Genomic DNA, 12,848 nt, shown 5'->3' on the forward strand with positions numbered 1-12,848 from the left:
ACCATCTCAGCTTGCCTGAAGTCAGCCACCATCATCCCAGTACCAAAGAAATCAACCATCGTCAGCCACAAGGACTACCGCCCAGTTGCACTCATACCCATCATCACCAAGTGCTTGGAACGGCTGGTCCTAAACCACATCAGGACCTGCCTCCCTCCCTCCTTCGACTCTTACCAGTTCGTTTACAGAGCGAACAGGTAGACAGAGGACGCAGTAGCCATCACACTCTGCACCGCGTTGAGCCTCCTGGAACACCGGGAGAGCTACGTCAGGATGCTCTTCATTGACTACAGCTCAGCATTCTACACTATCATCCCTTACATCCTGGTCAGCAAACTGTCTGACCTGGGACTCCCCCTACTCACCTGCTCCTGGATTAAGGACTTCCTTACCAACCAACCCCACACAGTCAAACTGGGACACCACCTGTCCTCCACCCAGACACTGAGCACAGCTCCCCACAAGGGTGTGTGCTGAGGTGGGGAGAGCCCACAGCTACACCTTCCTGGGCACTGTGATCTCTGCTAACCTTTCCTGGTCTGCAAACACCTCTGCTGTCATCAAGAAGGCACAGCAGCGTCTGCACTTCCTGAAGGTGCTCAGGAAAAGTAACAACTGTGAGAAGTGACTTTTGTAAAACACAGTACATATATATATATATATATATATATATATATATATATATATATATATATATATATATATATATATATATATATATATATATATATATATATATATAATGTACTGTGTTTTACAAAAGTCACTTCTTACACTACTTACATTGCACTACTACCTTATACTTTTTACTTGTACTTTTTACTCTATTTTATGTTGTAATATTTGGATGCTGCTAGAATTTAATGTGAATCTGTGCCACACATCCAACAATGATTAATCCATGTCATTAATATCCACTAGAATGACATTACCAAGTTTGTCCTTAATTCAGCTCGCTGGCTTCATGTTTCTCTGACTGAATTCCAAATTTGTCCTTTGGACCTAATCAATTTAATTCAGGTCATGTAGATTTCTATTTCGTTCTCACAATCATCTATTTCACTGTTTATTTTCTCTCTGGTTTCTTCTCGCTGCTTCTTTCTTATCTACATCCATCTTTCCCCCGCTTATAACAGGGTGCCCAACACGTTAGCCTGTCATCTGTTTAACATACAAGGGTGCATATCTGAAATAGGTACATTTACTGCATTCTCAGTTGCCGCGAGACTACGGGCGGCTTGGACGTCTGGGTATCGCGAGAATTGACCAGCTGTTTAGTCTGTGTTTTTTTTAGGCTGGTGCTAGTCGGTCAACACGTGGGGAAGAGAGGCTGACTTTCCACAGGGACACATTAGATAAACTCACATTATAGTATTGCTTTCATCGTGGCGGCGCCGAGGACCATAAAATACTGTAAGTAAACTAAAAACTCTGGAGAGAGGGGAGCGCATTTAGCCTCCAAGGGGAAAGACAGTGCAAGCCGCTAGCCATCTACATCATAATCATACAGCGTGACTTAGTTCAAATCAAGACACAAGGGCGCAGTACGCTCACGATGTGCAAAAACCCATTCATTGACATTTCCACGCGCCTCTGCAAACTGTCTACAGTTAACTGTGTCACCATCTACGTGTAGTAATCCCATGTCATTGGACAACTAGCCTACTCATCTTTCTCTAACTTAACTAGCGTCTTTCCCCGTTGTGTAACTTAGGTGACCCTAATTCCGCCTCTCATGCGGTCCATGCACTCACTAACCACGGGCTCATGTGTCTTGAATTGAGAGAAATGCTTGTAGATTGTCAGCGTTAAGAATGCAGTTGGCTATCATTTTCGCCAGGCCAGCTAGCAAGCTAACGTGAAGGTCTGAGGCCCGTTAGAAGCACTCTGGGGCTTAAAATGTCCTTTAACCCTGCGTCAGTCTTGCACAAGCCCTCATGGGTGCAATTGGTTGCGTTTAAGGCTGTATTATACACTACCGTCATGTTGTGGCCTAAGGCGCCGCTTAGTCGGTGAAATGAAACTCTGATGTGGCCTTAAACACGAGGCTTTAATGATGTAACCAACCCACCTTCGTGGTCTGTAGGTGAAAGAAATGTCGGGGAGCGAAGGTGTGATTAGCTGGCTCGCCATTGTAATTACTGTTCGTATTCGTCGATGTTTTAGCATTGTAACCAACGTGCTGGACAAGCCTGCTAAGTTGGCTTCATACTGTATCTCCTGCACTGCGGCCTCCTACCCGGCCATGCTTTGCTTCCAGCATTTAACGATAGGTCACAGCCACCTTATGGTGCCGGATTTCATTAGACACTATTACGCCAAACTTCCTGACATCTGCCGGCTAACACGTGCCATCATACTGGCAAAAAGTTGTGCATTTTAATCCTGAGCACAAGTTCTGAGGTTGTTTCCGATAGATTCGGCATTCAAAGGAGGCACCTAGTGGGACACAATAACTAAGTTTCAGTTTCTACAACTTGTTCTCGTTGCTTGCTAGCTAACTGAGCTGCCGCCCACTAATTGTGTCCTTTTCTTTCAACGAATGGTTGTATGGTGATGGCTGGGGCGTACAGTTTTGCAGCAGTGAATTTGGAGGAAAACGATTTCATTCTTGTCGATAAGCATAGCGAACCCTGCCGTATTGCATTGCAGTCAAACCTTTAGCTAGATAGCTAACAGACTGAATTCATAGTGTTGTGTACTTGCTAACTGATGTTATATCTGATTCGAGTCGGCAGTCCTAAGTCTGTGTTTTGGTGGAGTGGTCCAGTTTGTTTTTCAAGCCGGGACTGAGCTACTCAAGGCACGTCACAACGCCAATGGGACTATTTATTATGAGCTACACTTAGTCACGTTGTATGTGTTATTAGCACGTAGCTGGCTGAAAGGTCCGACATTAGCACATGTTAAGTCGTCGCTAAAACTTTGTATTATGACGGTCATGGTAACGTTAACGTCAGACCTGGCGAGTTGCAACCTCTCATCGTGTCATAGATTTGGAAACGGAAATGGTAAGATTTTCGTTGGGCTTTGAACTACATCGAAGGATTAGTCTGACGTTGTTGTGGCTAATACCCACGCTAGCGTTAGTTTACGCTTGACTAGTAGCACTGAATCATCGGCGCCTTCCGTCCTAGCTATATTTTGCACTAAACTGCGAGCAAAATTAAACAGCGCGGTGCGTTATTGTCAGACATAGACTTTATCAGTCTCTGCGGAAATATTACGATAGTTGTGCCAGGACGAGGGTTGCTCTGTATCCATTGTGAAAGCTGCTTATGTTGTCTGTTCTTTGCACGTTGCACGGGTTGTAACATGTAAATACTGCCTGGCCACTCCCCTATCTGAACACCAAGGTCACAGTCTGAGTCTTGACTGCAAGGTAATAGAAAAAAAAGAGAGAGAAAGAAATGAACACCAGTCTGACCTATAACGAGGGCTCTAGACGTGTTTCACTACTTGTAACTTCTGTTGTAACCTTGTCCAAGGTGATTGTAGTGTGGGCCACCATTTCTAGACACGTGTACAGGCTCGTCTGTTTTGGTTCAGGTGCCCACATGGAAAGATTTCGGTTTTGACTGAATTAGATAGTTGGCAATTTGGATATTGCAGGTAAAAAGCTTAAATCACAGGAATCCCACAGCACCAGGCGAAACCCCACTTAATTATTCTTCCTGTAATGCAAATAAGTTGAAAGATAAGCCCAACTGTACTCTGCATGAAAGCAAGTTTAGACAAAAAGCCTTGTTTTGGTAACAAGTGTTCATGGCTAAGGTAATTGCATCCAGTAGTTTAGTTAGCCTAAGTTCAACCATAAATTCAACAATGTACAAAGGTGCCAACAGTGTTGTTGTGTTAAACATGCTGTGATCAGCTTTGAGTTTAGCAGTGTATGCAGCATCTGTACACTCTATGCAGTGCTTATCAAAAGTGGATCAGGATCCTTACACTGAACTGCCTTTTTCTCACCACATATGTTTTCAGAAAGAGCTGTAATATGAGAAAGTTTGTGACCCGACTGCCATGTTGAAAATGTACAGGGGGAGGACAAGGAGGGACTCCGATGCAACATACATACTCGCATGAACATGTATGTGTGTGGTGGACTGCCTTTATACTCAGGCAACATAGAGGCTTGGATTAAAGCAAATGCTGGGGTATTATGAAGCCATCACTCCACTATATCTTTACATGGCAAATGGCTGTAATGTTCTATACTGACCTTTTTTAATATGATCTATTGTGTAGCCTCAGTTAGGAGCAGCAGCAGTTAAACCATTAATATATTAAACAGCATATAATGGAATTTTAATTGTCATAGAATGTATAAATTTGGCATGCCCTTCTTTTCTACATTGATGCTGCTATTGGGATTGACCTGTGGCTATCCAGTAAGTTTTCAGAATTCTGCTTGTTGATGCCTTCAAGGATGTGCTGACATCCACAAATGATCTTTCTAATAAACCATAATAGTCCAGTTTATTCTTGTTAGTCTATGCATTGTTTGATTTAGCTCAATGGCAATCTGCTTTATATGCGCTTACTTCAGAATTTTCAGTAAGAATTTCCTTTTTTTGTCCCTTTATTTGGTACGTTTGTTATCTAACAACCATTAATTTTCATGCTTCTCCTCTATTTGACTAGTTTTCAATAGTTGAATAGACAGTTGTAAAACATTGTTTTGTTTGTACTTGTCTTGATGTATAACTAAACAGATTCTAAGTCCTAACAATTGATATCATAAACACAAATGATGGAATCTTCACTCCAGTAAAAATGTAATTTTATATTTTTGAGAACATCTGCTCTCCTCCCTTTGACCATGCTTGACTCTATCTGCGTCTGCCCTCATGTGAATGTGAATAGAGCACCCATTCACATCACTACATGAAATGGTTGTCAATCTTTAAAAAAAACAAACTCAAGTGAAAACATAATGATTTTGTCTCTGAGAATAACATTCATTGGTTGAGTATGATGACTGACACATACAATTTCCAGTTGTTTATTTTATAGCTCCCCAATGAGGTCAGATAAGTCAAGAGAGTTTCTTAAATGACACATTTGTTATAATTAACACTCATTAGAAAGCCATATCAAAGGTGTTGTTTTTTTGTGATCAAATGTTGGCGTTGGAAAGTAAGGATGGGGATGAGCAGTACCAAACTTTCTCAATTAATACCAGTGATTTTTGTCACAATTTTATAAGGATACCAACAATGATCACTTCTTAAATGTTAATGTGACTTTTGCCTTGTAATTAGAGTAGTTGGGTGTAATTTGTCTACAAAATAAAACAGGGTTTTTGAACCTGACTTCATCCAATGTTCAGATTTCTGTTCTGGAAATGTACAGAAGTTATTGCATTATTAGATACTTCATCTTTTGCATATTTAAACATAAGATTTCAGAGAAGTTATTGATGTAATCACCTAGAGAGGATTCATGGTGATTTGTTAAACATTACCCTTTTCAATAGATGTTTGAGGAGTTTAGGAAGATGGAATCACCCATTCCATTGCTGGAAATTTGGATGATGGTGTTTAGGCGTCTTGTTTTTTTTAGCCTCCTAGCTGTCAGGGTGTTAAATGTCTGATGTTAATTATGTTGCTTCTGTTTTGGCACTAAAAATGCATCTTGCAGTAATTTTATTGACTGCTGAAAAGCAGCACCACACAAGCAATTATTACACGTGTATCTGTCTTTTTATTTATTTGAATGAGTCAATGCAAGTTTAGTAGCATTTAAGTATTGAAGTATTAATTGTGCAGGATTGATCAGCCCCCTTCCCCACAAAATGAACCCAATACAGATTTAACACAAATATATAAATGGTTACAAACACTTAACCCCATTCTCCAGTAATTTAAGAGCATGAAAAATCAATAATAAAGTTGTCAATATCTGACAGTGTAGAGGACACCTGACTCCTGCCACAGAAGTACATTCCAAAAACATAGGTAAAAAAAAAAAAAGTACCAACGAGTCCATCAGGGTTGAGGGCATGAATTGAGGAGGGAATAATCTTCATTATGTTGAATTTAGCAACTAAAGCTGAAATATGAGTTAACATGCGCATAAAAGTGTGTGTGTGTGTGTGTGTGTGTGTGTGTGTGTGTGTGTGTGTGTGTGTGTGTGTGTGTGTGTGTGTGAAAAAGCATGGCAGGTTGTGATTGAGTCATACCCAGCCCATGTGATGCATTCCTCCTGGTGCAGGCCAACATGGCCAGGTCTGTTAAGGAAAGGCATGTGCACATGTCCTTTTTTTAACATGGACTCAGAGTCACCTCCTCTTAGAAGGCTCACCAGGAATTGTGTTTCCACAGGGCTATTCCTCTGTCTTTGATTTTGGCTAATTTCCAAAAATAAATAAATAATAATTAAAAAAAATAAATAAATAAATAACATTTTGTAACTGAAAGACCTTCATGCCAGTCTTAATTCAGTGTTCTATTTGTGTTACATTCTTTTAGGTCTTTGTCTTTTCATTTATTCATTTATGCAAACAAAAAAAAAAGGATAGTGTCTGGTCTTGTATGTTAACTTTTCTTTTACAGCAGAATGCTGTGGTCATATGTTGCTCTCCTCTTGAGTATTTGTGTTGCTGTCTCAAAATAAAGAATAAAGAGAAGGGCTACCCAGCTGTAAGCCGACCTGTCCTACAATCGCAAAGTGTCAATATGAAACTACTTTTCTTCCAAATAGGACCTTTTAACACTTCAGTGTTTGAGGCTTAGGTGAGGTGATGACATTGCAATCGAGGAAGGCATGTTAACAGATCGATAAGACTCAACACAAACCTTGAAAAATGGTTGTCAAACTGCGAACATGGCATTAGCTCTTGCTTACAGAAACTGAAAATATGGTTACCATTTTACTCACCTTACATTTTTAGAGATTGATATACTATGTAGTTATATTTCATCTCAGTAATGAAAATGTGACAAGAGAATGTTCAAAAACTTGAACCTAAAGTGTTATCAGTTACAGTTGCCAATAGCAACTTGGCAACAGTTTCTGTCAAGACTCACGAAGGACTAGAAATCTAGTAGAATTCATGTTCAATGGTAATCCAGCTGAAACGTGTGCATGGTCACAAATGATGAGATTACTATGTTTTCTAATGTAGATCTGAAGTCAATCTGAACATGGTTTTGGACTGATTGGTAGGAATGTACTAGCTGTCTTGAATTGATATGTCCTTCATTCTACTATTTCTTGTGTTACTTGGTGAGACAAGTCACACCTTTTGTATATTTCATATTAGGGATGTCCCAAACCAGTTGAGTATCAGGATTTGAGTCTAATCTTGGAGTTTGGTTTTGGATTGGGTATCAGCCATATAAGTCTCAATCTCCTCTCTCCTCTTATGTTTTGCCACATATACAGCTGAGTGCAAAATAAATAAGACAATATGAGGAGTGCATTTGTATGCTTTTTTTTATCAGAGATGAAAGAGAGAAGAGAGATTACATGAAGGTTCCCAGTTGGACCTGAACTGGGGGATCCTTGTCAGTTTTCCTAAAGTGTATATATAAATTGTATTTACTATGAAATGTACTTAAGCTAATACAAATCTGTTTTGTCTTTTGTAACTTTCAGGTGTAGCTGTTAGCGTCCTGAGGAAATGCCTCTGAGGTTTCGCTCTGTTGTGCCCTACACACTGCCTGGAGTCCTGGCACTTATTGGCTGGTGGTGGTACATTTCGCGGAAGAAAGAGCGGCTCATTAGCCATGACAGCCAAGAGGGGGCTCCAACCACTATGGGCCTTAGAACATCTCCAGCAGATGGGAGCAATGGTTTACTTGAGAAAGGCACTGTATCCCCCACAAATGACACAGAATGCCCCACCCACATACCTCCAAAGGGCAGTAATCAGCGAAAAGAACATGAAAATATTTCCCAGGTCCATATCCAGGACACTGAAGCAGCACCATCACTGAAACAAAGCTCTGAAGAAGCTGCCCCTCATCTTGCGAGACTAAAACCAGACAAAGTACCTGAACCCTCAGTCTCTAGCCTGCCATCACCTAGCAAAGAAGACAGCCTGCAGGTGTCACTGGAAGACAAGAAAGACAGAGTGAAAAGCTCATCTTCTATCTTGGAGCTGGTGGAACACAAAGTTAAAGATCCAGCAACAGTAGAAGAGGCCATCTTGTCCTGCCACTCTACCAAAGTTACAAGCTCCTTCCCCGTAACAGCACACCTTTCTGATGCAAAGAGACCTGAGCCAGAGGGAGAAGTTTCAAAGCACCACAGCTCTGTTAATACAGAAGATGAGATGGTTGTTTGTGCAGTCACTCCAGGCAAAGTGCAGAGAGTAATCGCATCAGAGGGCGATTCCCTAGAGACACCCCCTTCAGTGCAAGATTTACACCAACGCATTCTAACCAGCACACCCACCTTTCACGCCCAAGCCTCCACAGCCCTGACCTCGGTCCAAGATTCCACCACCCCATCGACAACCCCACTGGACATACAGGTACAAAGTGGCGGTGAGGAGCAGGACCTGGAACTTCTAGCATCTGGACTCATAAATGAGGTGATCTCAGCAGCCACCCAGGAGGTCCTTAGTGTCACCAGCTGCCAGGTTGCAGACAACAGCCAGCCCAGCGGCAGTGGCAGCACACCGCTGGGTAGTGGCAGACTATGCTCCCAACAGGAACCAATCATAGCAGCACAGCAGCATCATCATCTACTGACCACCCTCCCACAGATAGGCTGTGAATCTAGAGAGGTAGTAGAGAAAGAAGAGCAAGGGATGCCAAATGGATGCTCCCTGTTCAGTCACAGGGATCACCAGGCAAATAGTGCACAGAGAGGCCATTGGCCAACACCATCACACCAAGCAGCGCAAAGTGCCCCTTCGCTAATAATGCAACTGAAAGTTGATGAAGCAGTTGTGGTAGCTGAGGACTCAGCGTGCAGTACATGCCACTCTGAGGATGGCATCAGCAGTGAGGACCTCCAGAACAGCATGTTAGACAACCAAATGAATGTTATCCAGGTTACAGACTTGTCAGGAAGAGAGGCCACACAGTCTCAGTCACTGGTTGAGACAGCCACAGAGGCAATGGTTTTGGCTGAAACTGAAGAAATCTCAGTGGATGCTGTGTGTGACATAAAGAGGCTCAATGGACTGGGCCTGAGGAATGGAGCTCATGGGACATGTGAAGTGGAAACGGACCAGTCTGGAGGTGAGACATCAATCTATTTAATCTGATTTTTAGTCTAAGTAATTGTGTGATTAAGAAGTGTGCTCAGTATAGTCAGACACTTGATTTTTTTTCTTGTTGGCCAGTATTGATATTTGAGTGTAGGGATGTCCCGATTTAGGTTTGTTAATTTTTTTTTTTTACCCATCCCAATCTGACTCCTTTAATATTTAGTGAATGCCGATACTGAGTCCTGATCTGATACTTAGCCTTAACTAATATTTTCCTGGATAATACAGCTGCAAAAAAGTACCTCCATCCTAGCTGTTCTTAATAGGTTTTTTATTTTGTTTGAAACAAAGTATATACTTTCATATGGCTTCATATTCTCAGTTCAGCCCATGCTTGGTACATCCATGTCATCCATTGCTAATTTCATATTGCTTACGTTGTCACGTAAAATGACGTGGACACGTTGCTTGTCTATTTCACACGCGTTGAGCCTCTCTTGGGTTGTCTGTTTTGCATCCTCTGCTGAATGAGACCCACCAAACTAGTGCGCACAGTGGCACGCTGTAACTCGAAAGTGGAGTCTATAGAGAGTGATTCACAGTTACCTTCTCTCTCGTATTGCAGTCCACAGGTCCACAGGTTTGCCAGAGTAACATTATGCATGCATATGATTTCTGCCACAAATTGTGCTCTGGTGTAAAAAATTAAATAAAATTGGCCTTCGGTTCATGTTCAAAATTGCTGTTCCCTGATGAGTGAAAAAATCAACACATAACATTTAAACCGGATTATAAACTTTTACAAATTCTCAAGTCTAAAAGGCATGACACCAGGTGTCTGTATTCCAGAATGATCTGACAAAATTTTATTGTTTGGCTTGGATAAACTTTGATGTTTGCATTTATTTCCTGTTCAAGATCCTGGGGGTTGGACTGCGGATTTGGAAATCACTATCGATCATTCTGAACCAGATTGCAAGTTTTGAAATACTGGCACCGGAGATTTATACTATGAAGCAGAATTTGTTAGGCAAGTAACTACAGCTTTAACCCTGGGTTTTAATTAGCTACAACTGTGGTTCAGTTCCTTCTGTGGTATATATTGCCATAGTAAGTTATGCTATCCAAAGCAGGTCATTTTCAAGAGAACAGATCAGAACATGTAAAAGCACTTCCTTCTGACCAATAAGATCTCTGCAAAATATCATCATTGTTCACAATCCTGTGGAGCTTGGTGTACAGATTATGATTACTTCTGTGTTGAAAGGGCCCCCGTCTTCATTTCATTTTTACCGGTTGGCTGTAAGCAATGTCAAGCCTTATTACTGTGCTTTTTTATGCTGATATTATTTTACGACAGACATGGAACCTTGTAGTTGTTACAGGATATGGAAGTACTGCTTTTAATATTTTCACATTTTATTAAATGGGATGCACAAATGTAATTATAGTCAAATTTAGTTTACTTCATTTTTGTCAGCCGTCTTCCCTGCATTTGGTCACTGTAACTGTGTTGCCGTTGACCTGGTATGTGTTTTAATTTCCTCTATTTGTCCAATAGTTTGCTCTTGATTTATAAAATATACTGCTCATCTGGCATTAGACTTGACCAAGTTTATCATTGGTCATATGCTGTTCGCCTCCCCTTTTTTATGTGAATGCGCTCATGGCTACATGTGGGGAAACTTGGTTTTACTTGTCGAGTTAACAACCACCTTTGTGTGCTTTGAGAAGACGCTCGCTACCGTCAGATGGGGGCATGAGGGGGCGTCCGCCGGGGGACGGATGCTCGCTCATCACCGTCACCTGCTATAAAGCAGCTAACTTCAAAATGAGTATAGTGGCGCTGAGCTAGCAGTATAGTGGCGCAGCACCGTTGTTCCACCGTCTGGGGCGAACCTTGTGGTCAATGTTGGAAATGTACATCATGCCAAAGTGTGTTTCACTTTCAGTGTTGAGTTTTTGTTAACAGCAAATTTAGAAAAGCAGGAGGGCAGATCAGAAAACATCAAGACTTCTTACCAAAATCTGAGTAAATGCTTTCTTTACTGACTGTAGTAGCAGGAATGCAACTGAGGGGTCACATTCTTGTTTTCTTTTGTGTTTTTTTTTTTCCATCAGTTAGCCCAGTTGTCATGTCAACAAGTATGGAAACTACAGTCACTAAAAAACAGATGTCCTATATGGATTAGTTCTTAGTAAACGGTTTAAAAGTCAGTGAGGGGCTTGAGAAAGCTCCTGGACATTCTCATCCAAGATCAGAGATAATCTTTGAGAGCAGTTGGTAACTCCAAGTGTCGATTTGGAAAACACAGTTTGCTATAGTCTACATGATTGGAGACCTTGTATTTTGTGATGTAAAATACAAGGTAGATACTGTTTATTCCAGTGTCATGCTAATATCTCACACAACTGAAATTATGAATTCTGGCACACAGTTAGCAATGGGCTACACAAGATCAAATTGCGGTACATCTCTATTGCTGGTTAAGGTGATGATGGCTTTCTGTGTGTTTACCCCTACCTGTCCATCCAGGCTCTGATGTGAACAGTATGGACTCAGTGGACAGTGGCTGCACTATGGGTGCTGGGGAAAGCCAGAGCAACCAAGCTGCCTCCTCGAGCTCTGAGCTCATCATCTGGGAAATTGAGGTGCCAAAGGTGAGTCAGGGTGACTGACACAAGAGATTAAACCACAAATAATTTCAGCAATAAATGTAATGGAAAAGCTTCCTATTTACCAGTGACAGTGGAATGTTTTTAATGTCCTGTGTTAAGAATTAACATACTGGATTTCTACACTTTAACAAAACGCTAGTTTAAAAGCTACTGTAAAACATTGTCATCAATTAAGCTAACCAGCTGTGCATTTTGCAGTTGGCAATCCCCTCCCCTCTCTCTGTGTCACCATATGAACATGCAGCAGTAATCACCAGATATGGCCTTTGTGTTCATGAGCAGACAGGACTTTCTATTTTACTGCATGAGCAGGGGGAGGACAGACACGGGTTACTGATCAAACACTTTATAACAGTGGTTACTGTTGCAGATTGGAGCCATTGAGTAGCCTCCGGTTAACAGCTACTTTCAAAAAAAATATATCACTTAGAGCAGCTTTAAGTCTGACCATGTCATGTTTGAGGTAAATGGCTATTGATTGCATTAAAAGGGGCTCTATTGGGAGATTTGTAGAAATGTACATGTATAAATGGATTATTTGATGGCCATTTCTGAGTGGATACTAACGTGATGTGAAAAATTAGACCTATATGTTGCCTATAGAAGACTGTGGATGATTTTGTTTTAGTGGGCAAATACTGCTGGACTATGGATTTCTTTGTGAGGATTTTGGTTGGATTTTCAGTGACGTGTTCTCAAGTGCACACTGTAATCCAAATTGTGGGTAATATTAATTTAGATCCAAAAATTGGTCTCAGTCTTCAGGTAGGAATGGTAGGAATTTACGTTTCTTTTGATTTGTTATTGTCTTCTGCCTGTCTTAACAGCATCTTGTAGGGCGATTAATCGGGAAGCAAGGGAGATACGTGAGTTTTCTGAAGCAGAACTCTGGCGCGAAGATCTATATCTCCACCCTGCCTTATACACAGGAGTTTCAGATCTGTCACATAGAGGGTGAGTCAGAGGACCAGGTGCCTATATTCATTGTTTTGAAGGGGTTGGG

General features: G+C 41.3%; 1 protein-coding gene across 2 annotated transcripts in view; it reads left to right on the forward strand.

Annotated features, from left to right (window-relative positions):
* The first annotated feature begins 1,241 nt into the window (after positions 1-1,241).
* Positions 1,242-12,848, forward strand: part of akap1b (A kinase (PRKA) anchor protein 1b) — a 32,954-nt gene continuing 21,347 nt past the window's right edge. Inside the window, exons 1-4 of one of the 2 annotated variants that reach the window (XM_037073553.1) lie at positions 1,242-1,413; positions 7,603-9,197; positions 11,703-11,827; positions 12,673-12,799. In XM_037073553.1, coding sequence (XP_036929448.1) covers positions 7,628-9,197; positions 11,703-11,827; positions 12,673-12,799 — 1,822 coding nt within the window. In that variant the 5' untranslated portion in view covers positions 1,242-1,413; positions 7,603-7,627. Of the gene's footprint in view, positions 1,414-2,877; positions 3,012-7,602; positions 9,198-11,702; positions 11,828-12,672; positions 12,800-12,848 lie in introns of those variants that run through there. The other variant, XM_037073560.1, reaches the window with a different exon arrangement.

Source organism: Acanthopagrus latus, chromosome 2 (assembly GCF_904848185.1).
Source record: "Acanthopagrus latus isolate v.2019 chromosome 2, fAcaLat1.1, whole genome shotgun sequence".
Taxonomy (NCBI): domain Eukaryota; kingdom Metazoa; phylum Chordata; class Actinopteri; order Spariformes; family Sparidae; genus Acanthopagrus; species Acanthopagrus latus.